The 27406-nt window shown below is 45.1% G+C and overlaps 2 protein-coding genes and 1 pseudogene across 3 annotated transcripts in view; all 3 read left to right on the top strand.

Annotated features, from left to right (window-relative positions):
- Positions 1 to 12975, top strand: part of LOC311105325 (autophagy-related protein 2 homolog A-like) — a 36927-nt gene extending 23952 nt beyond the window's left edge. Inside the window, exons 27-40 of the mRNA XM_084147441.1 lie at positions 2113 to 2283; positions 2463 to 2589; positions 2747 to 2973; positions 6362 to 6591; positions 6713 to 6848; positions 8553 to 8777; positions 8936 to 9122; positions 9319 to 9484; positions 9577 to 9646; positions 9758 to 9840; positions 9931 to 10052; positions 10254 to 10408; positions 10932 to 11087; positions 11241 to 12975. Coding sequence (XP_084003567.1) covers positions 2113 to 2283; positions 2463 to 2589; positions 2747 to 2973; positions 6362 to 6591; positions 6713 to 6848; positions 8553 to 8777; positions 8936 to 9122; positions 9319 to 9484; positions 9577 to 9646; positions 9758 to 9840; positions 9931 to 10052; positions 10254 to 10408; positions 10932 to 11087; positions 11241 to 11477 — 2292 coding nt within the window. The 3' untranslated portion in view covers positions 11478 to 12975. The remainder of the gene's footprint in view (positions 1 to 2112; positions 2284 to 2462; positions 2590 to 2746; positions 2974 to 6361; positions 6592 to 6712; positions 6849 to 8552; positions 8778 to 8935; positions 9123 to 9318; positions 9485 to 9576; positions 9647 to 9757; positions 9841 to 9930; positions 10053 to 10253; positions 10409 to 10931; positions 11088 to 11240) is intronic.
- A 270-nt stretch (positions 12976 to 13245) lies between these two features.
- On the top strand, positions 13246 to 16249 carry LOC311105010 (multifunctional methyltransferase subunit TRM112-like protein; annotated as a pseudogene). Its single transcript has 5 exons — positions 13246 to 13318; positions 13679 to 13778; positions 14922 to 15014; positions 15611 to 15706; positions 16226 to 16249. The product of its transcript is annotated as a multifunctional methyltransferase subunit TRM112-like protein (transcript).
- Positions 16250 to 19737: 3488 nt separating this feature from the next.
- On the top strand, positions 19738 to 27251 carry LOC311105335 (transforming growth factor beta-2 proprotein-like; the record flags this gene model as incomplete). The annotated part of the gene is made up of 7 exons (XM_084147454.1): positions 19738 to 20092; positions 20345 to 20508; positions 23687 to 23819; positions 24058 to 24168; positions 25260 to 25446; positions 25713 to 25866; positions 27093 to 27251. The coding sequence occupies 7 exons, from the start codon at positions 19738 to 19740 to the stop codon at positions 27249 to 27251; spliced, it is 1263 nt and encodes a 420-aa protein (XP_084003580.1).
- Positions 27252 to 27406: the final 155 nt, after the last annotated feature.

Genomic DNA, 27406 nt, shown 5'->3' with positions numbered 1-27406 from the left:
CCAATTCACATCCCAGACACCCTAGACCCACTCCAATTCGCATCCCAGACACCCTAGACCCACTCCAATTCGCATCCCAGACACCCTAGACCCACTCCAATTCGCATACCGCCCCAACAGATCCCCAGATGATGCAATCTCAATTGCACTTCACACTGCCCTCTCCCACCTCGACAAGTTGGGAAATAACTATGTGAGAATGTTGTAAATAGACTACAGCTCAGCGTTCAACACCATAGTCCCCTCCAAGCTCATCACCAAGCTATAATAATATAATAATAATAATATAATATGCCATTTAGCAGACGCTTTTATCCAAAGCGACTTACAGTCGTGCGTGCATACATTTTTGTGTATGGGTGGTCCCGGGGATCGAACCCACTACCTTGGCGTTACAAGCGCCGTGCTCTACCAGCTGAGCTACAGAGGACCACCAAGCTAGGGACCCTGGAAACCTGGAACTGAACCCCTCCCTCTGCAACTGGATCCTGGACTTCCTGATGGGCAACAACACCTACGCCACGCTGACCCTCAACACGGGGGCCCTTTGGGTGTGTTCTTAGTCCCCTTCTGTACTCCCTGTTCACCCATGACTACGTAGTTACGCACAACTCCAACACCATCATCAAGTTTGCTGACAACACAAAGGTGCTAGGCCTGACCACCGACGGCGATGAGACTGCCTACAGGGAGGAGGTCAGAGACTTAGCAGTGCTGCCAGTGCAACAACCTCTACCTCAACGTCAGTAAGACCAAGGAGCTGATCGTGGACTACAGGAAAAAGACGGGGCTGTTGTGGAGCGGGTCGAGAGCTTAAGTTCCTTGGCGTCCACATCACTAATAACTTAACATGGTCCACACTCACCAGCACATTCGTGAAGAGGGCACGGCAGCGCCTTATCCCCCTGGAGGCTGAAAATATTTGGTATGGGCCCTCGGATCTTCAAAAACTTCTACAGCTGCACCATCGACAGCATCTTGACTGGCTGAATCACCACTTGGTATGGCAAATGCACCAGCCCTTGACTGCAAAGAGTTACAGAGGGAAGCTCCCTGCCATCCGACACAACACAAATACACATACATACACATTACACACACACACACACACACTTTTACATTCATAATTTGCTGCTGATGCTCTGTTCTTAACTTACTCTTATTATTATCTATCCTGATGCCTAGTCACTTTACCCTGCCTTCATGTACATATCTACCTTAAATACCTTATTATTATCTATCCTGATGCCTAGTCACTTTACCCTGCCTTCATGTACATATCTACCTTAAATACCTTATTATTATCTATCCTGATGCCTAGTCACTTTACCCTGCCTTCATGTACATATCTACCTTAAATACCTTGTACCGGTGCACATTGATCTGGGACTGGTGTACCCCCTGTATATAGCTCCATTCTTGTGTATTTTATTTTATTCCTCATGTTACTATTTTATTTGTATCATTATTTTTAAACTGCATTGTTGGGAAGGGCCCGTAAACTGTGGCGTAAAGTACTTAAGTAAAAATACTTTAAAGTTTTTTGGTATCTGAACTATAATTTACTGTTTATATTTTTGACAACTTTTACTTTTACTACAGTACATTGCTAAAGAAAAGAATGTACTTTCTACTCCATACATTTTCCCTGACACCCAAAAGTACTCGATACATTTTGAATGCTTAGCAGGACAGGAAAATGGTCCAATTCACGCACTTATTACTGCCTCTGATCTGGAGGACTCAATAAACACAAATGCTTTGTTTGTAAAAAAAAATTAATAAAAGTGTGCCGTCTGGTTTGCTTAATATAGGCAATTTGAAATTATTAATACTCTTACTTTTCATACTTAAGTATATTTAAAACAAAATACTTTTAGACTTTTACTCAAGGAGTATTTTACTGGGTGACTTTCTCTTTTACTTGAGTCATCTTCTGTTAAGGTATCTTTACTTTTACTCAAGTATGACAATTGGGTACTTTTTCCACCACTGCCTGTAAGCAAGCATTTCACGGTAAAGTGTACACCAGTTGTGTTTGGTGCATGTGACATAACATTTTATTTGATTTCTATTCCAATCCCCACACCTCCTCTCTGTCTCTTCCCCCAGTCCCAGCCTCTGTTTGAGTTGCGTTGCTCCAACAACATGGTCCACCTCCACACCTGTGCTGACTCCTGTGCTGCCCTGGTCAACATGCTGCAGTACCTGGTGTCCCAGGGAGACCTGCACCCGCCCCCCCGACACACATCACCCACTGAGATCGCTGGACAGAAACTGCCGGTAAGACACAGGCCAGTAGACCAATAGTAAACTAGTATACACTACCTTGTTTAAGGTCTGGAACAGATTTTGTTTGTTCGGCTAAACGTTGTGTGAGAACAACTGAAGAAAATGAAACTGTGGAGCGACAGGAAAGGAGCCTAACTGAACCTCAACTATCTGTCTGTGACTTGTTTTAGTTGTCAGAAAGTCCCGCCTCCTTGCCACCCTGCCCTCCAGCTGAGACTGCTGAGATCAACCAGTACGATCTCCTTGATGCTTTGATTGACACCGAGAGGAGCCTTCGAGATGAGGATATGGATTCAGGTAAAACGGGGGAATTAAATGATAGTGTAGTTCGATATCTCCCCCTATAAAACCCTTCTGTACATTTGATAGATGAAATGGATGGCCATTAGCTATTCCTGTGTGTATTTCCTATTTCTAATGCATATTACTTCTAAATTAACATTTCTATGTCCAGGATCTCCCACAGTCCCGCGGGGCTCACCTGTCTCTGTCTACCTGTTTCCTGGGGAGGCCCGTAAGCTCCGCCCACCAGTTGTCATTGAGGGGGAGGAGTCAGAGCTTGACAAACTGGTGGTGACAGCCACTGAGGTGCAGATGGATATGATGTCAGAGGAGGGCTCTGAGGGTTCAGAGGACAATGAGGACTTCTGTATCCTAGAGGCTCCTGGGATGGGTATACCTGTGAGTCTCTGTTCTCTATTTCATTCTCTCTCTCTCTACTCTCCCTCTATACTCTCTCTCCTGCTATACTCTCTCTACTCTCCCTTTATACTCTCTCTCTACTCTCCCTCTGTACTCTCCCTCTGTAGTCTCTCTCCCGCTATACTCTCTCTACTCTCTCTCTCCTTCTATACTCTATACTCTCTCCCTCTCTATACTCTCTTTATATATACACTACTGTTCAGCAATTCTGGCTTTTTATTTGCAGCTCTGCCTAGAAGGTCAGCATCCCGGAGTCGCCTCTTCACTGTTGACGTTGAGTCTGGTGTTTTGCGGGTACTATTTAATGAGGCTGCCAGTTGAGGACCTGTGAGGCACCTGTTTCTCAAACTAGACACTAATGTATTTGTCCTCTTGCTCAGTTGTGCACCGGGGCCTCCCATTCCTCTTTCTATTCTTGTTAGAGACAGTTTGCGCTGTTCTGTGAAGGGAGTAGTACGCAGCGTTGTACGAGATCTTCAGTTTCTTGGCAATTTCTCGCATGGAATAGCCTTCATTTCCCAGAACAAGAATAGACTGACGAGTTTCAGAAGAAAGTTATTTGTTTCTGGCCATTTTGAGCCTGTAATCGAACCCACAATTGTTGATGCTCCAGATACTCAACTAGTCTCAAGAAGGCCAGTTTTATTGCTTCTTTAATCAGCACAACAGTTTTCAGCTGTGCTAACATAATTGCTAAGGGGTTTTCTAATGATCAATTAGCCTTTTAAAATGATAAACTTGGATTAGCAAACACAACGTGCCATTGGAACACAGGACTGATGGTTGCTGATAATGGGCCTCTGTACGCCTATGTAGATATTCCATTAAAAATCAGTAGTTTCCAGCTACAATAGCCATTTACAACATTAACAACGTCTACACTGTATTTCTGATCAATTTGATGTTATTTTAATGGACAAAAAAATTGCTTTTCTTTCGAAAACAAGGACATTTCTAAGTGACCCCAAACTTTTGAACAGTTGTATGTGTATATATACACAGTGGGGGAAAAAAGTATTTAGTCAGCCACCAATTGTGCAAGTTCTCCCACTTAAAAAGATGAGAGGCCTGTCATTTTCATCATAGGTACACGTCAACTATGACAGACAAATTGAGAAAAAGAAATCCAGAAAATCACATTGTAGGATTTTTAATGAATTTATTTGCAAATTATGGTGGAAAATAAGTATTTGGTCACCTACAAACAAACAAGATTTCTGGCTCTCACAGACCTGTAACTTCTTCTTTAAGAGGCTCCTCTGTCCTCCACTCATTACCTGTATTAATGGCACCTGTTTGAACTTGTTATCAGTATAAAAGACACCTGTCCACAACTTCAAACAGTCACACTCCAAACTCCACTATGGCCAAGACCAAAGAGCTGTCAAAGGACACCAGAAACAAAATTGTAGACCTACACCAGGCTGGGAAGACTGAATCTGCAATAGGTAAGCAGCTTGGTTTGAAGAAATCAACTGTGGGAGCAATTATTAGGAAATGGAAGACATACAAGACCACTGATAATCTCCCTCGATCTGGGGCTCCACGCAAGATCTCACCCCGTGGGGTCAAAATGATCACAAGAACGGTGAGCAAAAATCCCAGAACCACACGGGGGGACCTAGTGAATGACCTGCAGAGAGCTGGGACCAAAGTAACAAAGCCTACCATCAGTAACACACTACGCCGCCAGGGACTCAAATCCTGCAGTGCCAGACGTGTCCCCCTGCTTAAGCCAGTACATGTCCAGGCCCGTCTGAAGTTTGCTAGAGTGCATTTGGATGATCCAGAAGAGGATTGGGAGAATGTCATATGGTCAGATGAAACCAAAATAGAACTTTTTGGTAAAAACTCAACTCGTTGTGTTTGGAGGACAAAGAATGCTGAGTTGCATCCAAAGAACACCATACCGACTGTGAAGCATGGGGGTGGAAACATCATGCTTTGGGGCTGTTTTTCTGCAAAGGGACCAGGACGACTGATCCGTGTAAAGGAAAGAATGAATGGGGCCATGTATCGTGAGATTTTGAGTGAAAATCTCCTTCCATCAGCAAGGGCATTGAAGATGAAACGGGGCTGGGTCTTTCAGCATGACAATGATCCCAAACACACCGCCCGGGCAACGAAGGAGTGGCTTCGTAAGAAGCATTTCAAGGTCCTGGAGTGGCCTAGCCAGTCTCCAGATCTCAACCCCATAGAAAATCTTTGGAGGGAGTTGAAAGTCCGTGTTGCCCAGCGACAGCCCCAAAACATCACTGCTCTAGAGGAGATCTGCATGGAGGAATGGGCCAAAATACCAGCAACAGTGTGTGAAAACCTTGTGAAGACTTACAGAAAACGTTTGACCTGTGTCATTGCCAACAAAGGGTATATAACAAAGTATTGAGAAACTTTTGTTATTGACCAAATACTTATTTTCCACCATAATTTACAAATAGATTCATTAAAAATCCTACAATGTGATTTTCTGGAGAAAAAAAATCTCATTTTGTCTGTCATAGTTGACGTGTACCTATGATGAAAATTACAGGCCTCTCATCTTTTTAAGTGGGAGAACTTGCACAATTGGTGGCTGACTAAATACTTTTTTCCCCCACTGTGTATATATATAATACTCTTTCTCTACTCTCTCTCCCGCTATACTCTCTCTCCCGCTATACTCTCTCTCCCTCTATACTCTCTCTCCCTCTATACTCTCTCTCCCTCTACTCTCTCTCATATATATATATATATATATATATATATATATATATATATATATATATATATATATATATATATATATATACTCTGTCTCCCTCTATACTCTCCCTCCCTCTATGCTCTCTCTCTCTCCCTCTATGCTCTCTCTCTCTCCCTCTATGCTCTCTCTCTCTCCCTCTATGCTCGCTCTCTCTATACTCTCTCTCTATTCTCTCTCTCTATATATATACTCTCTCGCTATACTCTCCCTCTATACTCTCGCTCCCTCTATACTCACTCTCTCGCTCCCTCTATACTCTCTCTCTCGCTCTATACTCTCTCTATATACTCTCTCTATATATACAGTGCCTTCGGAAAGTATTCAGACCCCTTTACTTTTTCCACATTTTGTTACATTACAGCCTTATTCTAAAATGGATTAAATAAATACAAATCCTCAGCAATCTACACACAATACCCCACAATGACAAAGCAAAAACAGGTTTTTAGAAATTTTGAGCAAATTATTTACATAAGTATTCAGACCCTTTGCTATGAGACTCGAAATTAAGCTCAGGTCCTATTACTCGCCGATTAGTCGTAGTTCACATGGAATTTGATTATGTGACATTAAGTACTAAACCTATTCTGGTGTCCCATGTTCATTAATTCACCCCCTCCCCAGCCCAGAGATGGGGAGCCCCTAGTGACGGTGCTAGCTGAGGGTCCTATCAGGGTGAGGGAGGGCCACTTCTCCCGGCCGCGGGGCAGCTCTGACCTGCTGCGGGCCCCCAGCTGCTTCCCTGTCCCCCAGAGCAGGGTGGTGCTACGAGAGGTGTCTGTCGTCTGGCATCTGTACGGAGGGAGAGACTTTGGGGGCAAGGCCATGTCTACACACACGCAGCATGGAAACAGGTCCATATACACAAATGTACACACAACCCAGCAACAGGCACTTGAATTTGGAAGATTTCTCTCTTACTGATCATAAAGCTCCTTTCTCCCTCTCTCTCTTTCCCTCCCCCTCTTTCTCTAGGGGTCGCTCTGCCCCCTCTGGGATGCGTGGGTCCCCGTCCCGCTCCGCTGCTCCGTCCCGGCCTCAGAACTCGTGGCGCTGGGCTGGAGGCGGCGGGCGTCAACACAACTTGCTCATGGAGATCCAGCTCACCAAGGTAGGTAGAGTGTATATACACTACATGACCAAAAGTATGGGACACCTGCTCATCGAACATTTCATTCCAAAATCATGGGCATTAATATGGAGTTGGTCCCCCCTTTGCTGCTATAACAGCCTACACTCTTCTGGGAAGGCTTTCCACTAGATGTTGGAACATTGCTGCGGGGACTTGCTTCCATTCAGCCACAAGAGCATTAGTGAGGTCGGGCACTGATGTTGGGCAATTAGGTCTGGCTCGCAGTCGGTGTTACAATTAATCCCAATGGTGTTTGTTGGGGTTGAGGTCAGGCCTCTGTGCAGGCCAGTCAAGTTCTTGAAATACCGATCTCGACAAAAGATTTCTGTATGGACCTCGCTTTGTGCACGGGGGCATTGTCATGCTCAAACAGGAAAGGGCCTTCCCCAAACAGTTGCCACAAAGTTGGAAGCACAGAATCGTCTAGAATGTCAGTTCATCAAATGCTGTAGCGTTAAGATTTCCCTTCACTAGAACTAAGGGGCCTAGAAAAACAGCCCCAGACCATTATTCCTCCTCCACCAAACTTTACAGGTGGCACAATGCATTTGGGCAGGTAGCGTTCCCAGATTCGTCCGTCGGACTGCCAGATGGTGAAGCGTGATTCATCACTCCAGAGAATGCATTTCCACTGCTCCAGAGTCCAATGGCAGCGAGCTTTACACCACTCCAGCCAACGCTTGGCATTGTGCATGGTGATCTTAGGCTTGTGTGCGGCTGCTCGTACATGGACACCCATTTCATGAAGCTCCTGACGAACAGTTGTTGTGCAGACGTTGCTTCCAGAGGCAGTTTGGAACTCGGTAGTGAGTGTTGCAACCGAGGACAGATTATTTTTACGCGCTTCAGCACACAGCGGTCACGTTCTGTGAGCTTGTGTGGCCTACCACTTCACGGCTGAGCCGTTGTTGCTTCTAGACGTTTCCACTTCACATTAACAGCAGTTACAGTTGACCGGGGCAGGGCTGGAATTTGATGAACTGACTTGTTGGAAAGGTGGCATCCTATTATTTTTCCCCTCATCAACCTACACACAATACCCCATAATGACAAAGCGAAAACAGGTTTTTAGATTTCATTGCAAATTTATAAAAAATTAAAAACGGAAATACCTTATTTACATAAGTATTCAGACCCTTTGCTATGAGACTTGAAATTGAGCTCAAGTGCATCCTGTTTCCATTGATCATCCTTGAGATGTTTCTACAACTTGATTGGAGTCCCCCTGTGGTCAATTCAATTGATTGGACATTATTTGGAAAGGCACACACCTGTCTATATAAAGTCACACAGTTGACAGTGCATGTCAGAGTAAAAACCAAGCCATGAGGTCGAAATAATTGTCCGTAGAGCTCCGAGACAGGATTGTGTCGAGGCACAGATCTGGTGAAGGGTACTAAAAAATGTCTGCAGCATTGAAGGTTCCCAAGAACACAGTGGCCTCCATCATTCCTAAATGGAAGAAGTGTCCTTACAGTACTCTAAAGATATTGTTTGCCTTTGATTATTTTCTCCGTACAAACTAGAAAGCTAATTCATTTTTCCCCCATCATAAGGATATGTTCAGTTCGAGTGTAGCATAAATGTCAACCAGTCCTTTTGTTAATGTGGAGACAGCAAAAAGCTACATAACCGGTACTATGTGTTTACAACCATGAGTTAATTGTGTCATTCCTGTTCCAGGTGAGCTTCCAGCACGAGTCCTACCCGGTGGTGGCGTCTGCGGCTGGGCCGGGTCAGGACGGAGAGGGGCCTGAGGTGGGGGTGGTGGGGGAGCAGCCTCTGTCCCGCCAGGTGTTCATTGTTCAGGAGCTGGAGGTACGCGACCGCCTGGCCTCGTCCCAGCTTAACAAGTTCCTCTACCTGTATACCAGCGAGAGCATGCCCCGCAGAGCACACTCCAACATGGTGAGAGGGGCTTTTTATAGCCATTTATCATAATTTATTTTCATTGTGAAAGTCTGTTCTTATTAATGATTCTCATTTCCAGGGGAATTATAACGTTTTCTATGATATTGGTTTGTTGTAATCCTGTCTAATATATTGTCCATGTCTGTGTCTCCCAGTTAACAGTGAAGGCCCTGCAGGTGTGTCCAGACTCTGGTCTGGGTGGTCCAGAGTGTTGTTTAAGAGTCAGCCTCCTGCCCCTCCGACTCAACATCGACCAGGATGCCTTGTTCTTCCTGAAGGATTTCTTCAGTAGTCTGGCTGCTGGAGTTAACCCCTACCTGCCTGTGGACCCTGCAGCTGAGGGTGAGCACCTTCACTGTGTTCTCTGTACTCTACATAATAAGTAGGGCCTGGGGGTTTTTTCTGGCTCCGGTCACATGGATCAGGAAAGAAATCATACATAGCATACATGGTGCTCTGTATCATGTATCATCTCCTCACCCACTTGATACTTTCTCCTGTTTTCATAATATTCTCTTTTCTCTCTGTCCTCTCACAGTGAAGACAGACCCTTCCCAGAAGCCCGCTGAGGATGGGGTCAGTGGCGCTGAGACCACTGCTGGTCTGGGTCCTGACCTCACCGCTTCTGTAGAAACCACCTATAGCGAGCAGAGCTCCTCATCCGCTGGCTCCACCTCTTCCACTGATCAGCCAATCTACTTCCGGTAATTAACTTCATCCTCCCAAAGAGTAAATCAACAGTCTATTTTGAATGTGTGGAAATTATTTCTACGTTGTCTTTCCTTCTCTTTCTAAGGGAGTTCCGTTTCACCTCTGAAGTTCCCATCTGGCTGGACTACCAGGGCAAGCATGTGGTCATTGAGCAGGTGAAAGGACAAAGAACATTTTAACTGCAATGCTTTGTCAGTGAACTCATCTCTGTGGTTATATTTTTGTTATGTCACACACTTGACATTTTCTTTGTGATTGTTTCCTAGGGGACGTTTGCAGGGATTCTGATTGGTCTGGCCCAGCTGAATTGCTCTGAGCTGAAGCTGAAGAGACTCTGCTGCCGACACGGGTACAACAACACTAACTCTGTGGGGTTTCTCTGTAGTCTGAAGCAAGTGTCTTTTTCGTAACGCTTTTCTCTAATATCTCTTCCTCCCAGACTTCTAGGAGTAGATAAGGTGATTCAGTACGCTGTCACTGAGTGGCTGACAGACATCAGGAAGAACCAGCTGCCGGGCATTCTGGGAGGTCTAGGCCCCATGCACTCTGTAGTTCAGCTGTGTAAGTACAGGAAGTGACGTCACTTGTTTGGTGATCTTTGTTTCTTGGCTTTTTTGCTATTGTCCCTTTTAGTAGTTCCTGAGTTATAACCATAGTAATATAATTGTTCTTTTGCAGTATGGTTATAGCTAGCATACTCTCACAACCTCATTTAGTGTTGATCTCATTAGTTTTTTTGTGTGTAACTTTCTCTCTCTCTAGTCCATGGAGTGAGGGACTTGTTCTGGATGCCCATAGAGCAGTACAGGCGGGACGGCCGCATTATCCGGGGTCTCCAGCGGGGGGCCGCGTCCTTCGGTACCTCCACTGCCTCTGCTGCTCTGGAGCTCAGCAACCGACTGGTGCAGGCCATACAGGTACTACTGACCTCTGACCTCTAACCACAGACAGATCAGCTGGATACAGACGGTCTGTAAGTCACACAGCGGTAGAATACCAATCATACAAGCAGCTCACATAGACATAGGTTGAAACAATGCATCCCATGTACCACACATGTTAATACCACTAACCTTACAGTCACATGTCCTAGATCAGGGTTCTTCAATTCCGGTCCTGGAGGGCCAAAACAGCTCTGTTTTTCATCCTCTCCTTCTAATCAGGGGCTAATTCAGACCTGGGACACCAGGTGAGTGCAATTAACTACCAGGTAGAAATAAAAAACAGAAGTGTTTCGGCCCTCCAGGACCGGAATTGAAGAACCCTGCCCTAGATTGTGGCCAAAGGGTTAGCATACCTAAACCATGTAGGAAAGAACTGAAAGACTAGTAGCAACCGTATGGGTAGAAGCCACTGGGACCAGTAATACAGATTCCTCCATTACTATGATGTGCCTCACTCTCCTGAAGTGTTGTAATATTCCTGCTGTTTCTCCTCTAGGCCACAGCAGAGACGGTGTACGACATCCTGTCCCCAACGCCCCCCCTGAACCGTTACATCACAGAGGGCCGACCGCCCTCCAACCGGCCCCGCCGCGCCCACCAGCCTGCCGACCTCAGAGAGGGCGTGGCTAAGGCCTATGACACCATCAGAGAAGTACGTGTTCTACTGATCAACAAATCAATCAATAAATGTTAATTTAAGGCAACCATTTTAGAATAATAGCAACAACAAAAGGCCTAGCACTTTCTTTCATTTGAACACACAAACTTCTCTCACTCACCCCTCTGTTGTCTGTCTGTTTCCTAGGGCATGATGGACACAGCTCAGACGCTATGTGACGTGGCGACTCGCGGGCATGAGCAGAAAGGTCTGCCTGGTGCTGTGGGCGGAGTCCTGCGGCAGATCCCGCCCACTGTGGTCCGTCCCCTAATAGTGGCCTCTGAGGCAACATCCAACCTACTTGGGGGCATGCGGAACCAGATCAAGCCAGATGCACGGAAGGAGGACTTCTTAAAATGGCGCTCCGAAGAAGGCCAAGAGTGATGATTCTTGGGGGGGGGGATTAAAGGTTAAAGATATGGGAGTGAAATTGTTAAGTGTGTGAATAGATGAAGGGAGTTAATGTGTGAAAACGTGAAAGAGTGAGTTTTAATGCAACAAAACTAACTACTGCGGAGTGTTTGACACCCAGTATTTTATGGGGCTCCATATGGATCAAGATACAAATGTTTTTTATTTCTTTCTTCGATGCAATCAAATAGAGCTCAGTTCTGTTCATTCTCCTTGCAGCAGTACGTACATGATGAGGATACTCTACCGTTAGTACTATGTCAACATATCACTGTCATTCTGGGTTGTCTTCATGTTTAGATGTCAACGCTGACAAAGGGCATACAGGGCTCTAGTCTAGTATAAGGTGTCTAGTAGTGGTAGGTGCGATTGAACGTGTTAATCAGTAGCTCTCCCAGTCTTCTGTTAATCAGACTATGGGCCGGTTTCCCAGTTTGAGATTAAACCTATTCCTGGACTGAAAAGCAGTTTGAATGGCGATCCTTAATTGAGCATGCATTTTAGGAGTAGGCTTAATCTGAGTCCGGGAAATCATTCTATTGAGCCTAAATCAGTGTCCACAGGGATTGGATGGTAATATCCATCTCTCTTGTAGTCATGGAGACTGAAGGACTATGATATAGTGGCCTTAGCTGAGATTCTTACAGAGGAATGTCATAGTTAATCAAAACCTCAAAACGCAATTCTGGGATTGTTCCATCCTAGCCTGCACACATCCCCACCCCAGTGTTGTTTGTGCCATAAGCTTGTTCAATGTTGGGTTCCCTGGCCTCTCCTCCTTTGGTTTTAAACCAATGTGTTTAGTTTTATCGCCTTCCTGAAACCTTTACTCATCTCTCTGTATGCTTACTTGTTCATATTTGACCAGTGGACAAAATGACCTGGGCCTGGTTGTGTTAACTAAATGCAGTCATGGGAGAATTTGGACGATGAACTGAACGAACTAGAGAAATGTCCTTTCCTCTCTACGTCAAATGGCTTTGCTTGCGTTTAATGCTTGCTAGTGCTTGGTCATCCGATTTGTACTTGCAGTACGTTAACTGTTGTTTTTGTCAGAGCAAGAGGTCCCCTCAGGGCCTTAGACCTTATCACCAGTCTGGTTCCTTCCTCTCAACATAAGACTTGTCTCATTAGTTGCCTTCCTCCATTCTTTATTTGTATTTTCAAATTATGTTAAACTAGTATTATCATTCATTTTCAAATAAGTGTTGGTGGAATCTGTCTGGAGGGTTAAGATGGGGGGGGAAAAAGGGTAAAACATTTTTATATTTTGTTCAATAAGTTTAAGGTGTGTGTGTGTAAGAGAGTGTGTGTGTGTAATGCATGTTTGTGGGTTAGTGGTTTCTTGAGGGTGACCCATGGGTTCTATTGGTCACAGGTCTGTATTTACTATATACCTGTAAGAATGACCTGTATAATACCAAGACAATGAGTATACAAAAAAATAAAACATGAATATAAAAAAACGTAACTTCTCGGTTTCTGTGAGAATTTTTTTTTGGGGGGGGTGCAGTCCTCTGCTTTCCTAAAATAGTTTGTACTGCTAGGAACCTGTTTTAGGATTGATGTTTGGGGGAAACTATTCACTTGCACCATCGACATTCCCGTCCAAATTTAAACGATTTTTTTTTAGTTTGAACGGTAGAGAATCATAATGATTGTAGATAAATACAGTATATATTGACCAAGCTACTGGTTCTCTCACTTTCTTTTATATAGGCGACATTCATAGACTGTAAAGATGAATCTACTGACGCACAACATATTGACATCTCACGTAAAAGAGGTAACCAAAGGATACCCCCCTCGTAAAGGTAAGGAAGTCTGCTCAAAACTAGCTTGCAGAATTGTGGCAACTGGCAAGGTGTCATATGTCGCCCAACCCCCGGGAAACTGTTGAGCGTGAAAACTCAGCAGCGTTGCAGTTTTTTGACACAAACCGGTGCGCCTGGCACCTACTACCATACACAATCTGTGTATAAAAGACTTAAAAATCCTTCTTTAACCTGTCTCCTCCACTTCATATACACCAATTGAAGTGGATTTAACAAGTGTCATCAATAAGGGATCATAGCTTTCACCTGGTCAGTTTGTCATGGAAAGAGCAGGTGCTCTTAATGTTTTGTATACTCAGTGTATATGCGTTTTTTTCATCCCGCTTGTGAGGATCCCAGGCGACGGAGGTGAGTGAGTGAGGTGGAGTTCAATCCCAATTTCGTGAATCGAATGATCCCCAAATTGGATTGGAGCGCACTGGTTCAGGCGGCTGATGGGGTGAGTGTCTGTCTGACTACCACTGTCTGGAATGCCAAACAAACGTGTACACACCAGGGTTTACTCCCAACGGAAAACACAAACGAGAGTTTCTATTGGACAAATTCAGGTAGGTCCATGAAGAGAGATAGAGGACTCATCTTTGTATCTGTGCCGTTATAGTTTATGTGACAGCCAAGGGGCCAGTGTTCAGATCTAGAAGCACGGTTTCGACTGCTCCTACAGTTTTGCTTCTGTACTGCAGTTTAACTGACACCCCGCCCAGAAAAACAATTTTCATACATTGCCACTTAGAGAAGTCAGATTTCAACATTCCTAATAAGACACTTTAGTTAACACCTTTGTGCACAAAACATCCATTGAATCATTCAAATAATTGTCGCTGAGGCAGATTATTTTTTTCATCACTCACAGCCGAAGACATTAACATTTTATATTCATCCAATGTCTGCCATCTTTTTGGATGACGTGATGATGTCGTCGCTGCTCGCGATGCTCCCTGTGCACACTGAGTGCTAGTGCGCATGGAATGTTGGTCCTTATAAACCGGATATAGACTGTCCATGAATCGGCTTATGCGAACATGAGTAGATTACCTTGAAAACAATAGTCAGACATCTTTGACGCAGTCTCCAGTTCTTATTATACCTCAGTGGTGACAGCATGGGCAGCGCCATCGAGGCTATCTCCATTGTAAAGTAGTCAATTGTATTCTTTGCAATTGGCTGATCCCTCCTGATGACCCAGTTGGACATGACTCCAACAGGAGGGATCAGCCAATGAAGTTGGAAGTCCCACCCAGTTGACTTCATTAAAATGGTGGAAGCCCTCAATTGCGTTGCCTATGCTAATACGGCCTTTTGGCCACTAGAGGCCTCTATCTTTCTCTATGGTCCCTTCCTGTTTTGTTCCATTTGCTCTGTACACCCCTGTGCAAAGTCATTTAAAGCTACTATATCCAACAGAGGTAGAATAGTTAACTAGTCTTATAACCTATATGGCATGTAGACTAACTATACTTTGGTCTAACTAATACAGATAGGTTTTACCAAAATTCTAAGTCTTGATTCTTGTGGTTGTGGTTGTATGGCAATATTACTGTCTTCCAGTATATCCTAATTCCTAACTGTGGTCTTTCTCCAGCTGGGTCATCTTCAGGGCTCACCTGCAGAGCTGGTTACGGACTATGAGAAGAATGAAGACTTCCTGCATAAAGTACACAGGGTTCTGCTGAAGGTTATGTTCACCATAAATAACCTGATAGTAATGAATTGTTCTTCATTACTTGAGTCATAGTTCTATCAACTCCTATTTTGGTGAGTAGAAGGATGCATAATGCTTTTAGTACTATGGGAATATGAGGACATCTAGTGGTCAGGTTAGGTAGAGTCCCAGTCACGTTTCCCTCTGGCTGTTTCATTCTGCTTGATAAAATGTGATTGTAGGTTTCCACTCTTCTCCTATGTAAACACACTGCATTGTGTAACCTACAACCCTATTGTCACTAGGGCTGTAACTATACCAGTATCGCAATATCTTTTCCATGGCAAAAATGAAAACAGGAAGCAGACCAAACTCTCATCCTTTAAAAACCTGCTGTATGTAAAATATTGTCTGCTATAGCTTGGAAAATAAATAAATGTGACTCTAGATGACAACATGATGATGTTTGTTTCCAACATTAGGGCTGTTTTCCTAAAGAAGTTTAAATCCGCTTTGTGTTTTGTTTCCTTGCCACGATACTAACGAGTATCGTGCTGGCCCTAATTGACACAGACACACAGAGAGTAACCACAGGTGATGTGACGTGTATCGGTCTCTCTTCTGTCCAGGTGGAGGTGCAGGAGGGGTGTCTGGAGTGCCCAGAGTCTGGCCGTGAGTTCCCCATCTCCCAAGGGGCCCCCAACATGCTGCTGGATGAGGACGAGGCATGGAGGAGGGGGGTTGGGGGTTCGTTACCCCCAACATGGGCTCTTAGATGTACAGAGAGAAATACACCACTTATCCATACAGTAACCCCCCATTCGCCCTTCTCCACCATCTCACACCAACCGTTCATTGTGTTGACTGCTTGCTGTTTAAGACTGTATAGGAAGAAATACACTGTTGAATTGGTTATATAGTACAGTACATGGGGCAATGGGATGTGAACACACTGCTGCCCCCAGAAAACCACAGAACGGGTCTGAATGCTTCTACGTTGTCCAATATCTGGGAGCTAATTTTGTTTTATTTATTTTTTGCAATAAAAGTAACATTCCTTGGTTTCCTTGCTACCCTAAAATACTTTCCCTTGTAATTAAGTTACACAGATAAATAAATACCGTTACAGACCTCAACTACAGGCAAGTTAAAAATGCATACCGGTAGTATATCCACTCATGAATTAAAGGTAATGTCAAACTGTGATAAATCACCAAACCATATCCTTGAGTTTGTTGTCGCAGGTCAGGAGAACTGCTGAGAGCTAGATGACGTGGCGATCCGTGACTATATTTGGACTGAGGAAAAGAGGAAGCCTGTTTTCTACCCACACATTGCAATACCACAACTAACCACTAGGCCCCTTTGATCCATTCACCCCCAGGTCAGACAGTCATAAGCACTGGCTGTTGCCAAACAACCCTAGATCCACGTAGGCAAAATTTGCTCTGAGCCGCCTTGGGGGGCACACCGTCTGAGGCTTTGGGGCACAGCATTAACGGTCATGTTGAAACAAAGTGTTCCCAAACTTCCCATGCAGTGTTATCATTTTTAGAAACCTTGCCAGGAGAGAAAAAAGCCTGCCCGCCACAAGCTTTTGGGCTGACTGCGTCTCTCTCTCATTCTCCCTTTCTCTCCCTCTCCATCTCTCTTTCTCTCTCTGTCTCTTTATCTCTTTCTCTTCTCCTATCTCTCTCTCTCTCTCTCTCGCTCGTACCTATCCCTTCTACTTACTGCAATTACAGCTTTGGAGCCGAAACTATAATAAGAGTATAATGGGATGGGGAGAGAGCTGCAACAAAAGCCTCCTCTGACAGATGAACAGTTCCCGGCTTCTGAACTGTAATTAACAATGAGACTGGCAAGAAGAGGGAGAGAGGAAGACAGAGACAGGGTGGGACTGGATAACTGGGATACTCCTTTATGAAAATGAAAATATTTCAATAAATACTAGATCTGGGACAAATGGCCTAGATGTACAGTTGAAGTCGGAAGTTTACATACACTTAGGTTGGAGTCATTAAACCTCGTTTTTCAACCACTCCACAAATTTCTTGTTAACAAACTATAGTTTTGGCAAGTCGGTTAGGACATGTACTTTGTGCATGACACAAGTCATTTTTCCAGCAATTGTTTACAGACAGATTATTTCACTTAGAATTCACTGTATCACAATTCCAGTGGGCCAGAAGTTGACATACACTGAGTTAACTGTGCCTTTAAACAGCTTGGAAAATTCCAGAAAATGATGTCATGGCTTTAGAAGCTTCTGATAGCTAATTGACATCATTTGAGTCAATTGGAGGTGTACCTGTGGATGTATTTCAAGGCCTACCTTCAAACTCAGTGCCTCTTTGCTTGACATCATGGGAAAATCAAAAGAAATCAGCCAAGACCTCAGAAAAAAAATTGTAGACCTCCACAAGTCTGGTTCATCCTTGGGAGCAATTTCCAAACACCTGAAGGTACCACGTTTATCTGTACAAACAATAGTACGCAAGTATAAACACCATGGGATCACGCAGCCGTCATACCGCTCAGGAAGGAGACGCGTTCTGTCTCCTAGAGATGAACGTACTTTGGTGCGAAAAGTGTAAATCAATCCCAGAACAACAGCAAAGGACCTTGTGAAGATGCTGGAGGAAACAGGTACAAAAGTATCTATATCCACAGTAAAACGAGTCCTATATCGACATAACCTGAAAGGCTGCTCAGCAAGGAAGAAGCCACTGCTCCAAAACCGCCATAAAAAAGCCAGAGTACGGTTTGCAACTGCACATGGGGACAAAGATCGTACTTTTTGGAGAAATGTCCTCTGGCCTGATGAAACAAAAATAGAACTGTTTGGCCATAAAGACCATCGTTATGTTTGGAGGAAAAAGGGGGCTGCTTGCAAGCCGATGAACACCATCCCAACCGTGAAGCACGGGGGTGGCAGCATCATGCTGTGGGGGTGCTTTGCTGCAGGAGGGACTGGTGCACTTCACAAAATAGATGGCATCATGAGGAAGGAAAATGATGTGGATATATTGAAGCAACATCTCAAGACATCAGTCAGGAAGTTAAAGCTTAGTCGCAAATGGGTCTTCCAAATGGACAATGATCCCAAGCAAACTTCCAAAGTTGTGGCAAAATGGCTTAAGGACAACAAAGTCAAGGTATTGGAGTGGCCATCACAAAGCCCTGACCTCAATCCTATAGAAAATGTGTGGGTAGAACTGAAAAAGTGTGTGCGAGCAAGGAGGCCTACAAACCTGACTCAGTTACACCAGCTCTGTCAGGAGGAATGGGCCAAAATTCACCCAACTTATTGTGCGAAGCTTGTGGAAGGCTCCCTGAAACGTTTGACCCAAGTTAAACAATTTAAAGGCAATGCTACCAAATACTAATTGAGTGTATTGTAATGTGATGAAAGAAATAAAAGCTGAAATAAAGAATTCTCTTTACAATTATTCTGACATTTCACATTCTTAACATAAAGTGGTGATCCTAACTGACCTAAGACAGGGAATTTTTACAAGGATGAAATGTCAGGAATTGTGAAAAACTGAGTTTAAATGTATTTGGCTAAGGTGTATGTAAACTTCCGACTTCAACTGTATGTAGGACACACAGTTAGGAGACAGTTATGGAAATAACTAGATGGAAGACGAATGAGACCATGTCAGTCAAATATGACAAGCCAAGGAATTAGCAAACTCCATCTATCACTTTTTTGCTTTTAAATAGGGACTGGGTATGAAACGGTGGTTTGATATGTTTGAACAGGATACTTACCCGAGGATAGAAGGGAGGCCTGTGCAAACATTTTTGTGGTGGGGAGAATCTCCAAAAATATGGCTGCCAGTGTGTGTCTGTGTGTGTGTACGTTGGTACTCAATTGATAGAGGGAGATGTCTAATGACACACACCCATCACTTTGGTGGCACCCCCACCCGCTAGCTCTCACATGCAACCTCTCTCTCTCACCCCCTCCCTCTCTCACTCTGTTCCTCTCTCACACACACACACACACACCTTGCATTGCACACTGAAGGTTCTGTCCCACAGCTCTGGATTATTTTTCTCTTGCCAAGGAATGAAAGAAAGGCATCAGACCTTTTTGCTTTAGTGGAACGTGATATCCATATCAGAAGAATCAAGAGGAGGATACATTTTCTAAGGATGGGATTGTACCAAAGATTACCTTAAACTCTATAATATATTTCAACTTTTCTGGAGGAGTTGTCTTTATCGGTAGTACAAATACCTCTTACATAGAGGATTTTATCATATTCTAACTTTTATGTGGTGTGAGAATTTGAGTAGCCAACCATGCATGTTGGTTTACATCTCAACATTTTCTCAAAATTGTATCAGGAATCTCTCTATTGCATTCAGTTCTAAGGCTTTTGAAGGAACACGTATGGACAGTGATTTTTATTCTATTTGCTCAGAAATGTCTCTCAGAGAAAATGATCAAATAAACACTTGAAATAATGTTATCCAACTTTATGCTTAGACGCCATGGGCTGAGCTTCTCTATTCTAGCTGTATTTGTTTTATACTATTATTTGGCTATTATTTAGACTTAGTTTTTTGTTTTTTTAAACGTTGGACATTTTCTGTAAAATTGTATTTCTGGGGGTTGATAGACAGTCGCCAGGATAACAGGTAACAGGTCCTCAGTGCGCATTGAACTGCACCGGACACGACACAGACTGAAATATTCCATATTGAGCGGAGTGAGCCCCTTCATCCATCTGACCACCGGACTATGTGGCTCACCCACCTCGCCCTGCTACTGCTGCTCCGGCTGGCCGTGTCCGCCGAGGGCCTCTCCACCTGCCAGTCATTCAGCCTGGATGATCAGAAATCCAAGCGCATTGAGGCCGTCCGCGGCCAGATCCTCAGCAAGCTCCGCTACCGGAGCACACCGGAGCCCCCCGCACCGAGCCCACAGCCCGAGGCCGTGCCCGCGGAGGTGATGCTGCTCTACAACAGCACTACAGAGCTGCTGAAGGAGCGTGCGCGTCAGTCCGATTCCGCGTGCGAACGGGAGAGCAGCGAGGAGGATTATTACGCAAAAGAGGTTCAGCGCATAGACATGCTTAAGCAGCGCATGGACACACGTGAGTGGTGCCTTAATCAATATCAACTTAATAGAAGACACAAATCAGTCATCATGATTCTTTTTTGTATGTCAGAGATTTACGAAAATAAATGTTTATACATTACTGTTATGCATGCGTTATGGTCTCCAGCCACCTTGCCAAGTTGTTTACCATTTGTCAGATACCTCTATTACTATCGTGACTGTGTGTGTGTCACACATTATTTAGGATATGTTGCATCTTTATTAATACACCTCTCCACTCTTGTAGATGCAGTGAGCCCTCCAATCCCCAGCCCATATTACAGAGTGGTGGGGTTCGATGTGAGTGTTGTGGACAGGAACTCCAGCACCCTGGTCAAAGCTGAGTTCAGAATCTACAGAGCACCAAACCCCCAGGCCCGCACCTCAGAGCAGAGAGTAGAGATCTATCAGGTACAGGATCTGTGGTGTGTATTCATGGAAGCCAAGGGAAGCCTGGCTTCCCCAAAATATTTACCCAAAAAAAAGCATTTACAAATGTATCTTTAGTCTCTCTGTGTTTCATAAATGTTCTTCAATTCGCAAGAGGCTGAATGTATCTCACCAGAGAAATCATCTGATGCTGTCTGGTCCAAAAGATTATTACATTGTTGCCGCCCGTAGCGTTGAATGCAAGGGAAGCCAGCTAGGATTTGGCCTCCCTTGATAAAAAATATATAAAATAATAGCCAATCAGCATTGAGTTAAACTGAGTGAGCTCAGCTGTGAATGGTCATGGAGCACAAAAAAAAGTGTCAAGGGAAGCCAGTTTGGATTTGGCTTCAGACCAATCTATTCATAAGCCAAACATCATTATTGACAGAAAAAAACTTCAATTGTTGCATCTCTTTGTGTTGTCCATCCCTTTCCTACATTTCCCATCTATGGAGATATGGATTTGGACTTGTGGTTTATACTTAAATCTCCGTACTGGCCTACTACACCGGCTCTGACGCTCGTCGGATGTGGCAGGGCTTGCAAACTATTACGGATTACATAATAATAATAATAATTACAAAGGGAAACCCAGCCATGAGCTGCCCAGTGACACAAGCCCACCAGATGAGCTAAATGCCTTCTATGCTCGCTTTGAGACAAGCAACACTGAACCATGCATGAGAGCACCAGCCGTTCCGGACGACTGTGTGATCACACTCTCTGTATCCGATGTGAGTAAGACCTTTAAATAGGTCAACATTCACAAGGCCGCAGGGCCAGATGGATTACCAGGACACGTACTCAGAGCATGCGCTGACCAACTGGCATGTGTCTTCACTGACATTTACAACCTCTCCCTGAACGAGTCTGTAATACCTACATGTTTCAAGTAGACCACCATAGTCCCTGTGCCCAAGAACACCAAGGTAACCTGCCTAAATGACTACCGCCCCGTAGCACTCATGTCTGTAGCCATGAAGTGCTTTGAAAGGCTGGTCACGGCTCACATCAACAACATCATCCCAGAAACCCTAGACCCACTACAATTCGCATACCACCCTAACAGATCCACAGATGACACGATCTCCATTGCACTCCACACTGCCCTTTCCCACCTGGACAAAAGGAACACCTACGTGAGAATGCTGTTTGTTGACTACAGCTCAGCATTCAACACCATAGTGCCCTCAAATCTCATCACTAAGCTAAGGACAATGGGACTAAACACTTCCATCTGCAACTTGATCCTTGACTTCCTGACGGGCTGCCCTCAGGTGGTAAGGGTAGGCAACAACACATCTGCCACGCTGATCCTCAACACGGGGGCCCCTCAGGGGTGCGTGCTTAGTCCCCTCCTGTACTCCCTGTTCACCCACGACTACGTGGCCACCCAAGCCATAGACTGTTCTCTCTGCTGCTGCACGGCGAGCGGTACCGGAGCGCCAAGTCTAGGTCCAAAAGGCTCCTTAACAGCTTCTACCCTCAAGCCATAAGACTGCTAAACAGTTAATCAAATGGCTACCCGGACTATTTGCATTGACCCCCTTTTTTACGCAACTGCTACTCGCTGTTTATTATCTATGCATTGTCACTTTACCCCTACCTACATGTACATATTACCTCAATTACCTCGACTAACCTGTACTCCCGCACATTGACTTGTTACCGGTACCCCCTGTATATAGCCTCGTTATTGTTATTTTATTATATTACTTTTTTCTTACTTGTCACTGTATTAGACTAAGCATAGGTGATTTAGATTATGTTGAAATCTTGAAGTTGAAATGGTGCTGCAATAGTGAAGGCAGCTCCTGTTTTCTTTGCGACTTGAGGTAACTCTCCATGGTTCTAAATCAATAGTTGTTTAGTAGTCCGAAAATGTCGAAAACATTACCTTGCTTGACCATGCTGTAGGTCATGTAACTGTTACAAAAAATATGTTTTGTGGATTTCACTGGGCAGAGGTTGCTATCTGGTTTTGTGATGAAACAAAGGTGTGGTTGAATTTATTCTGCCACTGTCTTCTTATTGTCTCGGCCTTAGGCCTATATATCACGGTCGCAAGGCATACAGTGCATTTGGAAAGTATTCAGACCCTTTGACTTTTTCCACATTTTGTTTTGTGACAGCCTTATTCTAAAATGGATTAAATTGTTTTTTTCCCCTCATCAATCTACAAACAATACCCCATAATGACAAAGCGAAAACAGGTTTTTTGAATTTTTTGCAAATGTATTACATTTAAAAAAACATATAATACCTTATTTACATAAATATTCAGACCCTTTGCTATGAGACTCGAGATGTTTCTACAACTTGATTGGAGTCCACCTGTGGTAAATTCAATTGATTGGACATGATTTGGAAAGGCACACACCTGTCTATATAAGGTCCCACAGTTGGCAGTGCATGTCAGAGCAAAAACCAAGCCATGAGGTTGAAGGAATTGTCCGTAGAGCTCCGAGACAGGATTGTGTCGAGGCACAGATCTGGGGAAGGGTACCAAAACATTTCTGCAGCATTGAAGGTCCCCAAGAACACAGTGCCCTCCATCATTCTTAAATGGAAGAAGTTTGGAACCACCAAGACTCTTCCTAGAGCTGGCTGCCCGGCCAAACTGAGCAATGTGGGGAGAAGGGCCTTGGTCAGGGAGGTGACCAAGAACCCGATGGTCACTCTGACCGAGCTCCAGAGTTCCTCTGTGGAGATGGGATAACCTTCCAGAAGGACAACCATCTCTGCAGCACTCCACCAATCAGGCCTTTATGGTAGAGTGGCCAGACGGAAGCCACTCCTCAGTAAAAGGCACGACAGCCCACTTAGTTTGCCAAAAGGCACCTATAGGACTCTCAGACCATGAGAAACAAGAATATATAGGTTGTAATATGTTTTATTTTCTGGATTGGCTACCCCGGTGATTTTACCCACTCACCGCTACTGTACAGTATATCATATTACACTATCGCTTACCTGTATTAGGTATCACAATATTACTTTCCTGTACAAAGGGTCACAACAATATCACATAGTTCATGAACCCATGTCAGAATCAATTCATTCGTTTTTACAATATCTCAGAACTTCACTGGTATCACAGTTTGCTGGAGTTGTGAACTGATGCTTCTCTCCGGTTCTCCCTCTATGTCTCTGTCAGGTGATAAAGCCAGAAGAGCCAACAGGCCCCTCGCAGAGATACATCGACTCCAGAACAGTTCGCCCACGGACCAAAGGGGCGTGGCTCTCTGTGGATGTCACAGACACTGTGAAGGACTGGCTGGCTCATAGAGGTAAGTTGACAAGCCAATCTCACGGCTCAATGTCCCTTTATCTACTTAACAGCATTCAAGGTGTCAAACTTAACTTCAAAGTTAACATTTGAAGTGTCAATTGGATGAATGTTTCAGATTTGACTCTACTCATGATTTGGAGGTTTATACTGTATCTGTTTTCTCCTCTCTCTTTGTCCACCTCTCACCATCTCTCTACCCCTACTCCGTCATCTCATCCTCCATATCACTCTTTCAGAGAGGAACCTGGGTTTGAAGCTGGGTGTTCACTGTCCGTTCTGCACCTTCGTTCCCTCCACCAACAGCATCGTGTTCAATAAGAGCGAGGAGCTGGAGGCGCGCTTCGCTGGTCTGCTTGTTGTAGAACCTGTTTATGTTATGTAACGTAGACACATAACACATGGCTCTTTTTTTTATTAATGATTGAGCTTCTCAACTCACACAGAGCATTCTGGCTGACAAATGTTCCCATTATGTGTCTCCATGAGATCAATACATTTTCCCACGCACTCCGAAAACACACCAACCCTTTCTCTCCCTCCTCCACCTCTCTCCCTCCTCCTCTCCCCCCACTTCCTCTCCCTTCCCTGTCCCTATTCCCTTTTCCTCCATGTCCTACTCCCCCTCTTCCTCCATGTCCTACTCCCCCTCTTCCTCCATGTCCTACTCCCCCTCTCCCTCTCCTCCTCTTCCTCCATGTCCTACTCCCCCTCTCCCTCTCCTCCTCTTCCTCCATGTCCTACTCCCCCTCTCCCTCTCCTCCTCCTCCATGTCCTACTCCCCCTCTCCCTCTCCTCCTCCATGTCCTACTCCCCCTCTTCCTCCTCCTCTCCCTCTCTTCCTCCTCCTCCTCCTCCTCCTCCTCCATGTCCTACTCCCCCTCTACCTCTCCTCTCCCTCTCTTCCTCCTCCTCCATGTCCTACTCCCCCTCTACCTCTCCTCCTCCGCCTCCTCCATGTCCTACTCCCCCTCTACCTCTCCTCCTCCTCCATGTCCTACTCCCCCTCTACCTCTCCTCCTCCGCCTCCTCCATGTCCTACTCCCCCTCTACCTCTCCTCCTCCGCCATGTCCTACTCCCCCTTTACCTCTCCTCCTCCGCCTCCTCCATGTCCTACTCCCTCTACCTCTCCTCCTCCTCCTCCTCCATGTCCTACTCCCCCTCTACCTCTCCTCCTCCGCCTCCTCCATGTCCTACTCCCCCTCTACCTCTCCTCCTCCATGTCCTACTCCCCCTCTACCTCTCCTCCTCCGCCATGTCCTACTCCCCCTCTACCTCTCCTCCTCCATGTCCTACTCCCCCTCTCCCTCTTCCTCCTCCTTTTCCTCCATGTCCTACTCCCCCTCTCCCTCTTCCTCCACCTCTTCCTCCATGTCCTACTCCCCCTCTCCCTCTCTTCCTCCTCCTCCTCCTCTCCCTCTCTTCCTCCTCCTTCCCCAGGTCTGGATGATGAGCTGCTTCAGCAGCAGGTGCGGAGGCCGGGGTCAGGGCTGGCTAAGGGCCATGTGGAGTTTAGTACCAAGACCCCCCACCTCATCCTCACCCTGCTGCCCAGCGACAGGGTAGAAAACCCGGGCAAGAAGACCCGTAAGAAGAGGGCCACCGCAGACACCACCACCTGCTCCAGGTAGGGTATGCACCTCAGATCCAGACGCCAAAAATGTACAATGTTATCTACGACCATACAAGACACTTAGAGGTTTCTATTTATTTTGGTCTTTGATATCCAGAATTACTACACATTTGTTCATAGCAACATTATTGATTATTGTTGTATTGTTATGAATCTATCGGAGGCTTATAGTCCTGAAACTGATTAAGTAGGACATATCCTGTGCCTGTGTGGATTAGAATGAGAGAGTGGTTTCTCTCCATCTCTCCTACCCGTTTTAGGAACTCAGACGCGGACTGCTGTCTGCGGTCGCTCTACATCCACTTCCGCCGGGACCTGAACTGGAAGTGGATCCATGAGCCGAAGGGATACAAGGCCAATTTCTGCTCTGGCAGCTGCCCATACCTTTGGAGCGCTGACAACCACTACAACATGGTTAGTTAACCCCCAACCACTACAGTGGCATGAATGTTATATCACCTCAGTCACAGTCAGGTCTTGTGGCTTTATTGCCACACACTCACAGTATGGTTAAAGGAAAACTCTGCCCAAAAACTATATTTTGGTATTTGTTTCATTAGTCCATTGTTGATATAGTCCCAAAATGTTTTGCATGTCAGCAATCTAGTTTTCAAGATGTATAACTTTCAAAATACAGAAACACAGCTGGTATGATGCATTTTGCATCATGATGAAAAACGCAGCATCATACTGGCTGTATTTCTGTATTTTGAAAGTTATATACACTATATATACAAAAGTATGTGGACACCCCTTCAAATTAGTGGATTCGGCTATTTCAGCAACACCCATTGCTGACAGGTGTATAAAATCGAGCACACAGCCATGCAATCTCCATAGACAAACATTGGCAGTAGAATGGCCTTACTAAAGAGCTCAACGTGGCACCGTCATAGGATGCCACCTTTCCAACAAGTCAGTTCATCAAATTTCTGACCTGCTAGAGCTGCCCCGGTCAACTATAAGTGCTGTTATTGTGAAGTGGAAACATCTAGGAGCAACCGCGAAGTGGTAGGCCACACAAGCTCACAGAATGGGACCGACAAGTGCTGAAGCGCGTAAAAATCGTCTGTCCTCGGTTGCAACACTCGCTACCAAGTTCCAAACTGCCTCTGGAAGCAACATCAGCACAAGAACTGTTCATGAAATGGGAGCTTCATGAAATGAGTTTCCATGGCCGAGCAGCCGCACACAAGCCTAAGATCACCATGCGCAATGCCAAGCGTCGGCTGGAGTGGTGTAAAGCTCGCCGCCATTGGACTCTGGAGCAGTGGAAACGCGTTCTCTGGAGTAATTAATCACGCTTCACCATCTAGCAGTCCGACGGACAAATCTGGGTTTGGCGGATGCCAGGAGAATGCTACCTGCCCGAATGCATAGTGCCAAATGTAAAGTTTGGTGGAGGAGGAATAATGGTCTGGGGCTGTTTTTCATGGTTTGGGCTAGGCCCCTTAATTCCAGTGAAGGGAAATCTTAACGCTACAGCATACAATGACATTCTAGAAGATATAATGGAAAGGAAAGCACTGTGTCATTTTGTAATTTGGGTAAACTATCCCTTTAAGTAGTGTTTTCAGTACTTGTCATTGTTTTTGATGTGATATCATGTGGTACTTTCTCTTGACCACACACACACACAGATCCTGCCGCTATATAACAAGCTGAACCCTGAGGCGTCTGCCTCTCCGTGCTGCGTACCTCAGGACCTGGAGCCTCTGACCATCGTTTACTTCATGGGCCGAACGCCCAAGGTAGAGCAGCTCTCCAACATGGTGGTCAAGTCCTGCAAGTGCCACTGACGCAGGAGCTGAGCGGCGGGCCAGGAGGATGGAGGACGAGGAGGAGGACGAGGTGGAGGACGAGGGACTTTGATCAAAACAACTTTTGGTCCTCAAGCAAAAAGAACAGACTGACTATCTCTGTATATTCAACCCTTCATTTCACTAAGACACAT

Source organism: Coregonus lavaretus, assembly GCF_964263955.1.
Source record: "Coregonus lavaretus genome assembly, chromosome: 29".
Taxonomy (NCBI): Eukaryota; Metazoa; Chordata; class Actinopteri; order Salmoniformes; family Salmonidae; genus Coregonus; species Coregonus lavaretus.
The sequence above is the reverse complement of the archived record's forward strand: the minus strand, read 5'-3'. Positions and strand labels throughout refer to the sequence as shown.